Source organism: Ostrea edulis, chromosome 9 (assembly GCF_947568905.1).
Source record: "Ostrea edulis chromosome 9, xbOstEdul1.1, whole genome shotgun sequence".
Lineage (NCBI taxonomy): Eukaryota > Metazoa > Mollusca > Bivalvia > Ostreida > Ostreidae > Ostrea > Ostrea edulis.
The window spans coordinates 44,011,529-44,028,254 of NC_079172.1; the positions used below are offsets into that span (position 1 = coordinate 44,011,529).

Genomic DNA, 16,726 nt, shown 5'->3' on the forward strand with positions numbered 1-16,726 from the left:
AAAGTTTTGTACGAATATGATGTGGACCTAATTGTCTGTTGACGTAAGGTAAAAAAGGTAAATCAAACGTGACATCATTTATACTTGATCTTTTGTATGAACGATGTCCATGGCTGCGTTTCCGTCTTTGAGTATTAGGAAAGAGTCCCATCACATTCACGTTATTTCCATGTGGACTAGTCAAATTTACCACACCATATACATTATCATTGCATCCATATGGAAATGCAGTACCTAGGGTCCTGATTCAGTAATCTTCTTAATGTTGGATTGTTAGTGTGATGGTGATTCCCCCCCCCCCCCCCCCCCCCCCCCCCCCAAACCTTACCTTCATGGACAAGATGGAGTGGTCTGGTGAATTAAAGTGCTTGTAAAGAAGTTGAGTTACCATCATTATTTGAAATCTGTGCCCCGATATTCTTTTATGAAGTGAACTTTTGGTTCCTCCTACATAAATTAAGCCAAATAGGTTACACTCAATAGCGTAGATAACATTAGAAGATTTACAAGTTAAATTATCAAAAGCTTTGGTACAGAAACTACGTCCGGTGAGATTACTACTAAACACTGTGCTCCCATCAACTCACCGGCCGTATTGATCCACTGGAGATGTTTAGTGGTACTGATATGAGCTTTCATTTAGTAGTAAAACTGGATTGGTGAATAGTCATTTCCTCATATTTGATGATTACGTTTGTCGTTCTGCTTCATATTAATAAAATATTTAAGATTTGAATCTGTGTTTTTCTTTTAGTGTGCAATATGACATAGTTTCTTTGAGTTTTGGGTGAGTTATGAAAGAATGATTATTAATTAGGATATTTGGTTCTGTTTTCACTTCTTTTGCTCAATTCTTTAAGAAATTTTGAACGTAGACATACTAAGAATAATTTCATACTTAAATTCAGTATCGCGAGGTGTGACTGCATATCTTTCGGTTAGCGGCTGTTCGGGATTTGCACAGTAGATATGTTTGTTGTATACTAGTAACTAGGTATGAATTCTAGGATAGCTCGGTTGTCTGTATCTGTAGGTATATACGTGCCCCGGCTGTCCCCTTCTTCTAGGTCCTTGCTTGTTAACGATACACCCGTATTAATGATAAAGGTTTTATTTGTTTCCAAACTAAAATGGTTAATATTGTTATGAGATTGATCACTGTTCTTTATCTTCACCTTTCATGTATCAATAATGGCGTTATATAATGCAACGTCAAATATTTAATTTCATCCCAGATGGAGATGAAGGTTCATTCTTTACTAATTTAACTCTCGGACATCATCGTTTATCTTGATTTGTGTGATATGCATTGCACACACCTTCACACGTAGTCAGAAAGAAAACAATAACGTCGGTAAGTTTCAACATCGAGTTCATCTTTCACGTACATGTATATAGGAATTATGTGCTAAATTCATTATTCTAAATCATGTGTAAAACATTATAGGGGTGTTAGATATTGCAAGAATTGGTGGAGAAATAGCGGGCGGTATGCTAACAAGACAGTCACGTGGTCAGGACTCGGATCGTTTTTGGATTTCTGGAGATGGGAACTGCAGGAACTGTTTTGGTATACGAGCTCTTTGATCTAGATATGTGTTTAACTCTTAACATCTGGGAATACATGTAGTGTTTTTATATCTAATGGACCGATTTTTAAGTATCATTGTTTTTAACAATTTTTGTATTAAAAAATGTGAAAAATGAAGATTCTTATTACTTTTGGAAACCTAACCCAATGAAATTATACAGAGTTACCGCTCATGCAATATCATACATAAAAAGATGGTACGAAATAACCTGGTTTCTCCATATTTGATAAGCCATATTATATAAAGCCTTATCTATGGAATAAGACTACGTCAAGTATATTTCATATAGAGGCAATTGTGAAATCTTAGTTGTCATGGTATTTGCCATTCGTGTTTTTCTGTTCGGTATGGTCTCTCTATTGTACTCCTCTTTCTCCATTTCTCACTCTCTAAAACATTACATTTTTTTAACTTAATTTCAGGGTTAACGTCGGTTTGGATAACTGTAGAAGGTATGTATTCCAATTCATTTTGGAGGAGGGATTTTACATTAGATAAGTTATTTGAACGCCTAGCTGCTTGTTAGATATGAAATAGTGGTTTCCCTACAAGTTCAGAAAATAGAAGGTGTAGTTTTATTTTATAGTGATTCTAAACTTTCATATATTTCAATAATCTCAGTGAATTATTTCAAGAGTATCATTTGAAATACTTTTGAATGATATATGTCTATTCAGGCCTCGGTTTAAGGTGTTTACGCTGTGATGACGTCTTAGAGCCTCGTTTCTGCGAGAGAATTGAATACTGCTCAGCTGGAGACGTGAGTAAACTAAAACAAATTAAATTGTTGAACCATGTGCTTATTAGGTTTTCTCTATTAATTAGGATATTAGATATGTAGTTGTAATGATAGTCCCGCTGCTGTGGAGGGGTGGGGTGGGGGTTAAAACCGTTCTTTATTGGGGTTTTGTGGAAAAGAAAACAAGAAGTTTCAAAAATAAAATTCCGATTCAACTTTAATACTAGCAGTTTTCTCATCGATTCTATCGAGTATGTACGATATGACTTTTCACAATGTGTCAGCGACAAGATGAGGAATGATATCAAATAAGCCAGAAACGATATATTTTAACATAAAATTGTGGAAGAGAAGTTTTTGTCTATAAAAGAGGGAGAAAAACACATCGAAACTGTTTATTAATCGTAATATTTACGTCGAAGATAATTCAAAGACAATTGAGTGTAAGAATCATACAATATGAAAAATATGTTGCAGCTCAAAACAAAAACCGAGAGTCTTTCAAAAAATTAATTAATCTTTTGAAAGTGATGTATTTAAGTAATTTACTCCAAAACTTGCCCTCACTTTGCTGTTTTCCCCAGTAATCAGTTCAGAGAAACCATGAATTGAAAATCGACAGGCCTGGGTATCTCTATGTCTGATTCATCGAACTTGGTAAGGCGGAGTAACCTTGAAATTTTCATACGGACGATTTTACTCACTTTTCAGTTATGACATGCTGTAGTAAATCAAAAGATTTCTCCTCATTACAAACCTTGTATGTAATGTTTTTATGTAAAACACAACGTGCCAAAAAATATTGCCAATTTGATTGGATATAACAATACCACATATTCAAGTATGGTTTAAGGATAATAGTTTTCAGTGTGGTTTAGATACTGGTAAGCCTTACATTTGATTAGATAATTCCTACGTTTTCCATTTCCATATGATTAAACAGGTACATGTAAATTGACAGGTAGAATTTGAACAGGTTCTTTTCCATTGTCCTTGTACACCTGTACAGGTAGTGGTAAGATACCACAATTTACAGTTTTTCATTCAAACCCTCTTTTTGGGACTCATCTAGGTTATAACTGAGTCCACTTGGTTCCACCTTACTCGGTCACCTGGATTTTATAAAAGTGTATTTTTTAAAGATTATCGGCCATTTTCAGCTGAAGTAGTAATGCATAGGAAATGGATATCCAAGAATTGAAGTCATTTGGAACCAGTAAATGAATTTGCTTCAGCTTCTGAAAACTGAGTTAAAATTCCTTTTCAGTGAAGTATACTAGTATTTGCCTTTACATAGTTCTTTGGTAATCACAGTGCTAAATGTAATGGAGAGCATACACAACATAACTTGACTCAAGTAGAGGATGTGCAGCTATATTTACGAATACAACTTGTAGACAAAATTCTGACATAGTTTAACTAAAAGTACTTTGCATACATGTATCTTCATAGATCATGATTTGTGACTAAATTTTATAGAAATCTGAAATCTCCTGTGTACCAAATTTTGCATGATTCTTAACTACATGGACTACATGTATATTGTTGTATAGGGGAAGGGAAGCGGCCTGTGTTATGAAAAGAAAAGAAAAATTGACTACCGTATAACGTGTATTTTCTGTGGTTGTCCATTTTTGTGGAATTTTGCGGAGAGGAAAAAAAATTACAATCGCAAAATATATATACACGCATATAGGTTTAATGCAACCGCAGAAATTAGAAACACAGAATATAAATTGCTACCATTTACAAATCATATCGCAAAACTTCCCAAACGCAGAAAATATCCGTGATATGTTATTTAGAAAAATCTTGGCGACAATTGTTGTGAAACGACGATGAAATTGGACACTAGGATTAAAATTTGGGTCAGCCAAGTTTAAATCTGTAACCAACATACTATCTTTAGTTGGTGTACAATTATGGGACAACAACATCAAATAATGCAACGTCCAAGCCGTAAACGTGTTATATGACAATGGTTTATTCTCATAAACTGACAAAATGTACAGTGTAGAGATACATTACACTAATATAGTTAAATACATGCATACGTGAGAAAAATCAAGCACAGTATCTGATAATGAGCTATTAGATCAGGAGAGCTAACTCTCTTAATAATAGTTGTTATGAATTTACATAGTTTCATCAATTTAATTTTATTTGTTGTGTTAAAAAGTTCTCAAAACTTATACACATTTGGGTGTAAATAAAAGTACTTTGGTACATAGAGTAATCTTGATTACAGTATAGATGGATCATTACAATTGAAAAAATAATGGTACTCATCGCCAATATCATTTTTCAAACATAAGTTACAGATCCTATTTTCTCCTGGTATATTATACCATCTTCTAATTTCAATTGTTAGTTTAGCATTACAAGTTCTGAATCTACAAAAAAGTTTCAATTATTTTCAAGGATAATAAATACCTCTCTAGGCAAAAGAACGTCTTAAATATTCTATAATTCAAGCCTTTGGAAGAGTTAAACATATCACTATACATCGACTGCTTAAACTGATCGAATAATGTGTTGAAAAATATGTTCTTAATTCAGGGTAAATTCACTGGATTCATAGTTTACCAAATATGAGGAAGACCACATTCATTTAGTATAGATTTGATGAAATTGCACCATGGGTTATCATAGTTTCTTAAAACACTAAACAGATTTGATGACAATTTATCACCTTGTGTTGCAACTAACTTACACCAGAAGCTAATCATTCTTATTTCGATATTAATCAAAATAAGATATCTACCTAGTTCACCATACACCATAAAATTGGGTGTAGATAACTTTAAATCTAATATATGTTTACAAAATTTCAGATGCAGTTTTTATATGACAAAGTCAAACTTGGGATAATTTTAAGGCTTCCAAGGTTAAAACATGGTATGGCCAAATGTTAAGATTAAAACATAGATGATCATGATTGAATGTTGACATGCCCAAAGTTAACAATCGGTGAATGACCATGATTGGGACACGGAATGGCCATGATTTAAAACAATGAAATATATACGTATTGTACACCGTGACTTGTGGGGTCCTCTATGACTTTCCATATCTTTTACCTTTCCTATTGATTTACTATAGGTGTGCAGTGTGCAAAGGTATCGAAAAGATAATGGTGACGTCACTTTCTGGGTGGGTTGTCTCCCCCAAACGGTAAGTGATAATTAAAGAGATCAGGCCTCAAGACCATAAAGTGAGAACATTTTTAAGTCTAAATTTCAAATTCAGTTGAAACAATTTTCATAAACAAATAAGATTTTCAGTATATGTTTGCATTTGAAGTTTTGATAAACCTGCAATCAATTCATATCAAAATTTTGACTTAAGTCTATTCTCAGTTTATGGTTTTTGGGTTTTATGGTTTTATAATTAATACCCGATTTAACAAAAATCAATTTCAATAAGACAACACACTGTTCATATAAATTGGCAAACTAATTTCTTCAGAAAAGTCTTTAGAATATATACTCTATATTCATATAGTCGTGTTCTAAAACACCAAACAAAACAGTGCTCCACTCAAATAGGCGTAGCATCCATGGATCTGTGGTATGTAACGATTGTTGCTATGGCGATCTGTGTAACGTGGATGGGTGTGGATCACCAGGTGAGTTGTTTCACACGGTCATTTTGGCGCGAAGTTTCGAATTTGAATAAAAATTATAGTGTCACCAAGTTTTAATTTCTAATGATTTGTTATAGATTAAAAGTTGGGAAATAATATGAAACTGAGTTTAACCGTAAGAATCTAAACATTATTCGGAAAGTATGATCCATTTTAATTCTGTTAGCATGATCGGGGAAAAAAATCCGAAAATAATTTGAATACAAATTACACCAGTAAGGCAATAATCGACTAAAGGTTCATGTAAGTGCGCATGGACATAATTAAAAACTTTTATTGAAATTTGAAACCTCTGTTGATTTTGGACAGCTTTCCCGACCTCCCGTGGACCAATTTGTTTCAACTGTGGTCACACACTAAATCCAACAGATTGTCACCACATGACTGTGTGTAGAACCAATGAGGTATGAGAACCAGTTATCACAGGAGGACCAGATTAGCCAAACTTTTATTGTACATGTAACCCATTTCCCGAATCTATATCATATTGTCATATTACCCTTTGTAGTATACCTTCATTCAATTAAACAATATTCAATCAATCATTCAAATTTAACACACAAAATGCATACACATTCATTTTCCTGGGAGATAAATGTGTGCCATGTTCTTCAGTTGTGCTTCCTAGGGGAGAAACCACTATTTGGGCAGCGTTACTTCACCAGCCATTGTGAAGACATACACGTACGTATTTCAGAAGAATGCCAGACTAATATACGTACATGTAGTGTTTTGAATTATAATAATTCCATATCTTCCCGTTCATAATTTATAAGGCGTGCAACAACCATATATCAGCGCCGATTATCGTTGGAAAGAAAAGGTCATACACCCCCTGCTCTGGATGTTGCCATGGAGATCTATGTAACAATGATTGCAACGCTAATTTTACCTCTGGAACTGTTATCAACACAGGAGCACCGGCACTGACAGGTAAATAATGCCACACAATACCGGTACTGACAGGTAAGATCATGCTATACAACCCTGTCACGGACAGGTAAGATAATGATACACCGGCACTGACAGGTAAGATAATGCTACACAACACCGGCATTGACAGGTAAGATAATGCTACACAACACCGGCATTGACAGGTAAGATAATGATACACCGGCACTGACAGGCAAATTAATGCTACACCGGCACTGACAGGTAACACAATGCTACACCGGCACGGACAAGTAAGATAATGCTACACCGGCACGGACAGGTAAAATAATGCTACACAACACCGGCACTGACAGATAAGATAATGCTACACCGGCACCGACAAGTAAAATAATGCTACACCGGCACTGACAGGTAAGATAATGCTATATACAATTTCAGATAAACTGCGATTTCCTTGCGGTACTGTATAGCAGCTTTTCCTTGTAGTAGATTTTCTCCTCGGACAATTGCCTTTATAGTAAATTTACCCCCTGGGAGGAAAAGAGAAGAACTGCCCCCATAGTAGTAGTTTTCCTTCTCGCTTTCGGTTTCTAGAAAAATGTTTTATGGGGGAGCCAATGTGTTTATATATATCTTGTGGAACGATGCTGACATATATCTAGAATAAACAAGAGGAAAACATGGACTTTTTAGAAGTGAGTTCTATATAAACAGACATAACTAATATTGTCTTGGTGACAATTAGACCTATAAAATATTTCGATGTACAAAATTTGGGATCCGCGCATTTTGACGGGTACCGCGGGTGCACTTCGATCTAAGATCATATGTATCCACATGTATATACATGCAATTTTACGCATTAAGCTGATTAAACAAATTCAAATGATACAACTTAGAGATTTGTCATTTAAGTGAAAAATAATTATTTTACCGATATCTGTTCTTAACATATTGAAAATATTTACCGAAGAATGCATTAAACGTATCATTGCATGTTGAATATTGATCTACGTATACTTCAAACCACAATTCTAACCATTTTCTAGAAACCTCCAAAAACATGTAAATTTTTCCAAAATGTGACCCCGTAATGTACAATGAGATGTTGGAATTCATATAAACAGCAGCTATCCACGCATTGTTAGGTGTAAGCGCTTGGTTGATCTTTTTAGACTTCAGTTAAATTTTTACTCCACCCCTAGCAATAATTCTATATCCGCCCTTGGTCCTGGGATCTTATTTCTCATGGCTAAAGTTGTCATGTAGTCAAGATATGATCAGACAGGATCTTGCTATGGGTAATGAAATTACATTTGATATGTGAGACAGAATGAAAAAAAGCAAGTTTTGAAAGTTTTAAAATTATGGGATTTTTTTTCCATTAAAGTGAAACCAACTACCTTGGAAACACCCGGGAATTACGCATTCTATGCTCAGCTGACATCCTCCCTGTCGCAAAATAACGTTATCTTTAATAACGTCACGACTAATGAAGGATCGTCTTACAATGGCAGAACGGGTATATTCACCTGCAAGTACAGTGGTCCTTATGTGTTCTCCTGGACTGTAGGGACACATGGCGGAAGGCAGGCAAACGCAGACCTGATTGTTAACAGCAATGTCAAGGGCACAATTCACTCCGACTCACTCGGAAGTTCAAAAAACACAGACTCAGCGACAGGTTTGGTAGTCACTAAGCTTCAGGTGGGAGACGAAGTGAGAGTCCGGGTTTCCAATGGGACGATTGAAGGGCAATACTCTACATTTTCTGGATGGCGGCTTAATCAAAGTAATTATCCCAAAGTGTTTGTCGAAAATGTGGTTGAGCGGGGGGAAAATATTGTCAGCGACAATCAACATTTTGAAGATGGCCTTTCTGTAGGGCATCGGAATTCATGTTGATTCAAAATCACAAAGTAGGCCGCAGACTTACATCTTTCAGCAACTATAATACAGCTATTTCAGATTTACATCTTTTTGGAATACTTTCGTGTTATCTATATATTAACAATCTCAATAATCTTTTATGCATGTTTTTATGTAATTCAATTATTCGATTGATTTCCAAGATTTTTATCTCTCCTGTTAATTATCCGATCTTTTCAAAATTTTATGTTGGAAAATTTGTCATTTTGAGCAAAAATATTTGTTACAAAATTACCTGAAATACTCACTGATCAACCACTCCTTCATCGTATAGGTAAATCTTACCGTAGCTGTTTTATGTTGATGATTTATTCATTTTCTGTTCAAGCTTAGAAGCGCTAATCTGAATGCGAGAAAAACCACAGTTATATTAATGATTTCAACATTCACCCAACTGCATCGATCAATGTTATTGAAATGTTCCAAATAATGAATAATGACGAGAGAAATATTACAAGAATAATTTGATGCTGAATAGAGCTTTCCAAACGATATATGATCTGCCATCTTTCTTTGCAGCTAGAGTGCAGTAACTCTAGTTTATTTGGAATGTTTTAGAGCGGATTGTATTAATTCAAAAAGAAGTTGGCGCTCATATACATCTATAGTAAAGAGCGCTTGCTATTTTCTTCAAATTCATTTACATTTCTTTCCAGATATTTCTTTCCATGCAAAAGCTAAAACTGCTCTTTCGAAGCCTTCTAGTAATCGGCATGGCTTTATTTTCGAGGAAGTTGACACTAACAATGGACACTCGTACTTTTCCGGAAATGGAACTTTTGTGTGTCCAGAATCTGGTCTTTACGCTTTGGCGTTCACTGTAGAGGCTAAGAACAAAGACTACATGGTTTACTTTTACAAGGACAGGTCTACAGTTAACAATCTGGGTGTGTGGCCGGATTCCTCAAATGGTGAATATCTGGACTCTTCAGCAACTGTACAGCTATTTCAGTTAAGTACTGGGGATGCTATATATCTATACGCTGGGGATAGTGATGCTCAGCTGGAACCGATACGATCGACTTACTCTGGATGGCTTATAGAGCCTGGTAGTAAGTATGTTGATTACAGTTTTCTACGGGCTAAATTTGATGCCGTAAATATAAATACTCATCTTTGTTTTCTTCAAACTGTAGTTTGGACTTTATCTATTTTACAACGATTAGCAAAGAATTTCTAAACCTTCCATGTATGTTGATGTTTTTCATCAGCTTGGACATTAGTGCGAATGGGTTATTGATGTGGGAGGAAACCCACGTGTCCGAGTGGACGAGAAACAATACCCTCTCACATATAGCCACTTCGCTACCCATAGAATGCTGGACAACTCGTCCACAAGACAACTCTCCCCTTCTTTGGGACAACTCGCCCCCACTCTTGAGACGTAATTGATTAAAAGAAATAGATGTCTCCAATATTAAGAAAATTTTGACGTTTTTCTTTTGGAAGGGGGAGGGGTCAATACGTTATGTACGAGGACTGTTCGATATGTAATGTGTATTGTACTATATCTCAAAAGCATTCGATTCAAATAGTGAAATGAACATTACATCCCTTCAAAGTATTCTCCGCAGTTTGATTTACATAATTTCAGTCTCTGAATCCATTTCTGAAATGCGTCACGGTACGCTGATTTGGGTAGAATTATGAGACACTGACTGATTGCCGAGTCATGGGCTTGTCGGGACTTCTACCGTGTTTAGTTAACCATATTTTGTTTCCAATATTTCTTACTGGTTCGAAATAGTGAACTCATGTTTCGTCATCAGTAACAATGTTTGCAAATTGTCTTTGATTGAAATTGGGAAACATTTTGAGCAATTGCTTAGCGGTTTGTACTCGTACCCGTTTTTGGTTATCTTCAATATATGCGGTATCCATCTGGCAGAAATCTTTTGTACTTTCAAAATACGCTTCAAAGTGAAATGCACCTGCGATAGCAATATGCCGACAGCTTTGGCAATATCACGAATCGTGTATCTGCCATCACTTTCAATTATTTCCCTGACTTTTGAAACATTTGCCTTGCCTGGTACAGTCACAGGTCGGCCAGATTTTGCCGCATCTTTGACGGACTCTGTGCCAGTCAGAAATTTCTTTCTCCACCTACGAACTGTCTCATAAGATACCTTATCAGACCCATACACTTCTCCCAATTCAGTAAAAATCTGCATTACCGAATGACCGAGTTTTGTGCGAACTTTTATATAAGCTCTAATTTCTTCAATATTCTCATCCCGTTTCCCAACCATTTTTACAACAGTGGTCAAGGACTGGCTCTATTGAAATGACTAAGTTTAAAACTATGTGGAGCTGAAGACTCGTGTTTATACCGTTGGAAAGGTATTGAATAGAGCTATTCAAGAATATCATCATCCACGAAATCGTGCAAAGCGTTATCGCGCCGTGGTACAATACACATTACACATCGAACAGTCCTCAGTATATACTATGTAAGTGTAACTTGTGAAGTGAAGCGTGAATATATATGTAATTATCTTTCAATACCTTTCTCAAAAAATTCTTGTTGAAAAATAATAAAATTTCCATTTAAGAAATTTTAACATTTGAAGTAAATATACAACAGCTTGGAGGAAATCAAACAATTGGATTTAAAGCCATAGAAACAGATTATTGATAAATAAGAGCCAAGCTAATACAATCCGGGTAAATCCCTACCAAAACCTAGGCTGTGTCTGCTATAAGTATATATTTTACATGAAAGTGATTTAAAATATATTTTACTCACAAAGTGAATGGAATTGAGCAGCAGGCATAGCCTATTTTAGCCCTCTCTACACTAAGGTCAACTGTGAAATGGGAATATAAGGCACACACATAAATCGCAAATAAATAACATGTACACTAGAGAACACTCACATGAACGTGCACACATATAAAAATACAAATAGACATAAAAGTGATGATGAATTTATTGGACCCAAACACGGGATTTTCACGGCTTGTTATAATTGGATCTTTCATCTTGTTTGATGTTTATATACCGGTATACATGTCTTTTTGTCTACAATTTAATCTATTTTCGCTCTCTTGGGTTTAGACCAAAAATAATAATTGTAAACATGTATGGTATGAGGGGGCGAGTTGTGTCAAGAGAGGGGGCGAGTTGTCCTGAGAAAGGACGAGTTGTCCTCAAAGGGGGCGAGTTGTACCAAAGATGGGGCGAGTTGTCTTGGGGGCGAGTTATCCTGATACCCTTGGGTTCGATCCTTGATTATGTCATGGCCGCTTAGAACCTATAATGTAAAACTTTACAACTTCTTCAATCGCTCAGCATTCCGAGGTGAGGCGAGAGTTGTGGGTCTCGTAAGCTGAGGTCCCGTATTGCAGTAGGCGTTGATAAGATTAAGAGCTCTCGGTATCATGACCCTGAGCGCCATGCATAGGTCTGAATTTGTGGCGCTTCACGTACAGCTGATTAGTCTCGATATGAATTCTCGAAAGCACGTAAAACAAATTAAAAAGACTCACCACTATACAGTAGACCTTTGTAAAGAAAATCAAACTTGAATTAAGGAAAGCTATCTATAGGTATTGTATTATTACTTTTTACTTTGTCACTCCAGCAAGCGTAAATACCCCAGCCTTTCTGGAACAACTGACGTCATCATCACCGTCATCACACAGCGCAGTGCTATTCAATTCTGAACTTCTTGATACGACACAATCGTTTTATAGATCTACGGGATTCACTGCTCCCCAAAACGGCGTCTACATGATATTCTGGAACATGGAAGCAAATAATAGATATCTGAAATCTACATTAGTGGTCAATGGGGTGGAGTATGGTTACACAGTGTCAGACGGTGCATCATCGGATTATGATAGTGGTTCCAATGTGGCCGTTCTGCGACTAAGGTCAAGTGACGTTGTGAAGGTCATACAGTCAACCTCAGCGGACGGAGATCAGACAATAATATCCGGATACAAATTGTTTTAAACGTACATTAAAAGAAACAAAATGTTGATCATATTTATACTTCTTAACCTTATATTAAAAGAAACAAAATGTTGATCAAAATCATATTTCTTGTTTTCTCTCTCTGTCCTCTACTTAAAGCTGACATGAATTAATAAATATAGTATAATTCTATATGTCCGCCATATTTCTCTGCTAATCCGCCATATTAGTTGGAATTTCTATTGTTATATGTATCAGGGTTCGCATGGTATATGAGGGGACGAGCTTTGCTACGCTTCACTTCACATCAGTGTCTTCGATTTACCTGTGCGGGTAGCTTCGACAGGTAACACGTACATCTCCGATACTAATTTATAGGACATCAAGAAGAAATGAAATCACGTTTTGGAACACCACGCAGTGCTCAAAATTATAATAAACATATCGTACAGTAGTAAATCATTCTAAATATATATATTTGGATAAATATATATATAGAATGCCTTTTCTTTACGTGAACGTGCGTACATTTGCAGTAAATATGTCAAAACTATACAAAAATGCGGACAAATATTTCATCTTTTATCTAATAATAAAATGGAATAAGCAAAGAGTATACAATCTATACCATTCACAATTACTTCAAGTAAAAGTCAAAGACATAAATACTACTGTACTTATAAAAATGGCATGTATGCTCGCCATGAAAACGCATCGAATGCGGACGACTATTTACCTGGGCCTACTCGTAATATCTGTAAAGGACCGCAGGTGTATGTGTACACTTGTCGAAAATACTCTAAGTAGTAGTAAAACTCCCTTTATTTGCATAATCCATGAAACAAAACGATAAACTCCATTTGCATTCCAACAGTAAACAACATTGTCCATTGTACAGACTGCGACACACTTAGCCCGTGCCGATCAGCTATCTTCAATCAGGGGAAGTATCAGAGTATAATATTTACCCTGCATTGTGCATGAATCCTTATACCATATGATTTACTGGTCAGAGTATTGCAGAATAAATTCGGAAATCATTTAGGTACATAAATTTGCATATACAACACTGTACGAGTGTGTGGGATGAGAGAGAGAGAGAGAGAGAGAGAGAGAGAGAGAGAGAGAACCGATGATCTTGTAATAATCGTGCTCTTATTAAGACAAATGATATCGTTAATTCAATAAAAAGAGAACAGTACTAGTAACTCAATACTGCTCTCATTAATTGATAATACAGATTTATTTGATTCATTTAAAGCACGCAATAATTAAAAATTAAACATATTTTTAAATAATGTTATTTTCAATTACTTCATTTTATGCTAATTTGGCGCTCAATAGATCTTATATGTCTATGCCATTTTGCGTTATTACATTCTGCGTCGAACTTGACGCAAATTGTAGTAATGCAAAATGTAATAATCGAGTTTATCATATTATGCGTCGTTATCAAACATCAAGCGGAGTGGACAAGAGTGTCTGTCACCCACCTTTAATAACAATATCCATTTTTTGTTAGTTTGTAATGCAAATAAAAGATACATTGAGTGACAACCCCTCCCCCACTTACCCCAGCTTGAAAGTTCTGATATAATAGTAGAAGACACACACCACCACCAATTAAGAAAATGAAGATATGAGGCACTCATAGTAGAGGACTCTAACCACTGCATCCGACCCCAACGATTGAAGAAAATGAAGTGTAGGGGGAAATTATTGAGGTAGTCAAAGTAAAAGACTCTTTAACCCTTCACCCCCACATTAGGACTTTGAACATCGGACAAAACATCTTGGTTTGTTTGGGTGTTTTGTTTTATTTTATTGCTGTTTTCGTTCATCTTTTTTAATTATTATTTTGAATGGCAAAAGAGTTTGAAGAATCCAATTTTCCATTTTCCCCCCTGTTGTACCCCCCCCCCCCCCATGAAAAATGACGATACATGTCAGGTTATTACATGTACATTTTGCTTTGAAACACATGCATGTATACTAATTGTATGGTGCATGTAGAATTGCACCCTTTATCAAGTTTTCCTTCATTTACACAGTGTAAGGAATGGTAAACCAAAATCACAAAACAAAATGCATAAAGACCAAGATATTTTCAAGCGTAGGAACTTCATTCATGAATACAGTATGTACATAAATACATGTATTCAGAAAAATCGCATGCATGCATTGCAGGACTATAGCATTTGTGTGTTTTAACGTTTCCGTAACATGCCATAATGATTACTTTGAGGCTTGAGTGTAATTTATTCATAAATATTTTCATTTCGTAGAACTGGCGCAATGGTCATACCGCTGTACGTAGAAATTTCAAATTCAAATGTATTAGATAAGATGTTAGTATGCATAAATCAGTAAAATTCGTGTTGAGGTTTTATTTGATATGATACAATGTCAATATACTGTAATGCATTAGTAGGATATGCAAAAGGCAAGAGTATAAACATTTTCTTTTTTCATTTTCAGTATCAATATCTATATGATCACGAAAAAAAATTATATAATTTATATCCGGATTCATTTATACCGATTTAGATATCAATAAAAACAAAACTGCATAGTTTGGGAGAGGGGTTTCTAATGAGTCAGATGAAATTAAAAGAAGGAACCCCACATTTGCATTCAAACTAGATGTACTTCAAAATGAATTCATTTCTGCTCTGACTGAAAGCATGATTCTAAATTCGGGAACGAATCTTGCATACAAAATAATTAATAGGGGAGCACATAAATTCGAGCTCCTTTGGAATTTAATGAAATGTAGATATGCACCTCTCATTCAACACGAATTGATATGTTGTTTCAGGCACGAAAACAGGGGGTTGGGGTGGGCAGGAAGGCTGGTCTGCTTTTCCCACTTTTTTTGACAATTTACTTTTTTCCCATTATTCTAACATACAAAGTCAGTATTCTCTCTCTCTCTCTCTCTCTCTCTCTCTCTGAATATGGACATGCAGAGACCGTAAATAATTATGTGGTTCCAAAAGAGACAACAAAACTATATTTCGTTTATAAATTTCCTTTCATATCTGTCTTTGTGTAATGAACTGTTTATTATGGATTGCAAATGTAATACACGCATTTGCACACAGATGTATATTTTCGATCATTATTCCCTTATTTGTATATCCAAGTTTGTATATGATCATCAAGAAATTTTGAATTGTGCACGCAATATATCCAACCAGATATTAGATTCCCGATTTCTATAAACTGCAAAACCTCGACCAGACAAGCATTCAATACAGGAAAAATGTTCGACTCTGACATCTCCCCTGATTGAAGACACCCTATTTGGCACGGGTGAAGTGTGTTGGAGTCTGTATAATGGAATGACAACGTGTTGTAAAGTTCTAACGAGATACAAATGGAGTTTATCATTTTGTTTCGTGAATTTATCAGAATAAAGAGAATCTAATATTTTCGGTAAGTGCACATCTCCGATACCTGTTGAATAGACGCCCGTATTTGATACTTGTTTTGGCGATTATACCTTGTGCATTGCATATTATGCATATGGCATGCACCTTTATTTTGCAAGAATTGATATAAATAATATATTTTATGCTCTTTGCCTATTCCATTCTATCAGTATGTAATTGGCAAATGATTTATCCGCATTTATTTTATTAGAAAATGCAAATATTTGCATGCACTTGCAAGTATGCAAGAATTTTTTTTTTTTTTTTTGTATTTTTGTCTAACTTATCTAAACTTCCAGAATGTTGCATTGGTATACAATCAATATTTTGTAATTTTGAGCAAAGCATGATGTTTTAAAATGTTATTTTATTTGTTTCTCATTCCCTATATATTACTATCGGAGATGTGCACTGGTCGAGTCCACCTAGAAAAATCACTCAGGTGTGACAATCACATTTGGGGTATATACGGGTAGAGTAAATTAGGCTACCTGAGAGAAATATGGCGGATAAGATGAGAAAGATGTACGTATTTATTAATTCATGTCATCTTTAACTCACATACAAACT

The 16,726-nt window shown here is 35.4% G+C and overlaps 1 protein-coding gene across 1 annotated transcript; it reads left to right on the plus strand.

Annotated features, from left to right (window-relative positions):
• The first annotated feature begins 1,855 nt into the window (after window positions 1-1,855).
• LOC125658909 (uncharacterized) lies at window positions 1,856-12,847 on the plus strand. Its single transcript, XM_048890360.2, has 11 exons — window positions 1,856-1,937; window positions 2,015-2,044; window positions 2,270-2,352; window positions 5,434-5,505; window positions 5,836-5,959; window positions 6,287-6,381; window positions 6,593-6,661; window positions 6,754-6,910; window positions 8,262-8,663; window positions 9,457-9,852; window positions 12,388-12,847. The coding sequence occupies exons 1-11, from the start codon at window positions 1,907-1,909 to the stop codon at window positions 12,759-12,761; spliced, it is 1,833 nt and encodes a 610-aa protein (XP_048746317.2). The 5' UTR covers window positions 1,856-1,906; the 3' UTR covers window positions 12,762-12,847.
• Window positions 12,848-16,726: the final 3,879 nt, after the last annotated feature.

Excerpts from the sequence above, each read along its gene's own strand:
- LOC125658909 (XM_048890360.2), top strand. The coding sequence starts at position 1,907 with ATGGTATTTGCCATTCGTGTTTTTCTGTTCG. Across the intron at positions 2,353-5,433 it reads AATACTGCTCAGCTGGAGAC|GTGTGCAGTGTGCAAAGGTA; the intron begins GTGAGTAAACTA and ends GATTTACTATAG. Across the intron at positions 9,853-12,387 it reads ATGGCTTATAGAGCCTGGTA|CAAGCGTAAATACCCCAGCC; the intron begins GTAAGTATGTTG and ends TTGTCACTCCAG.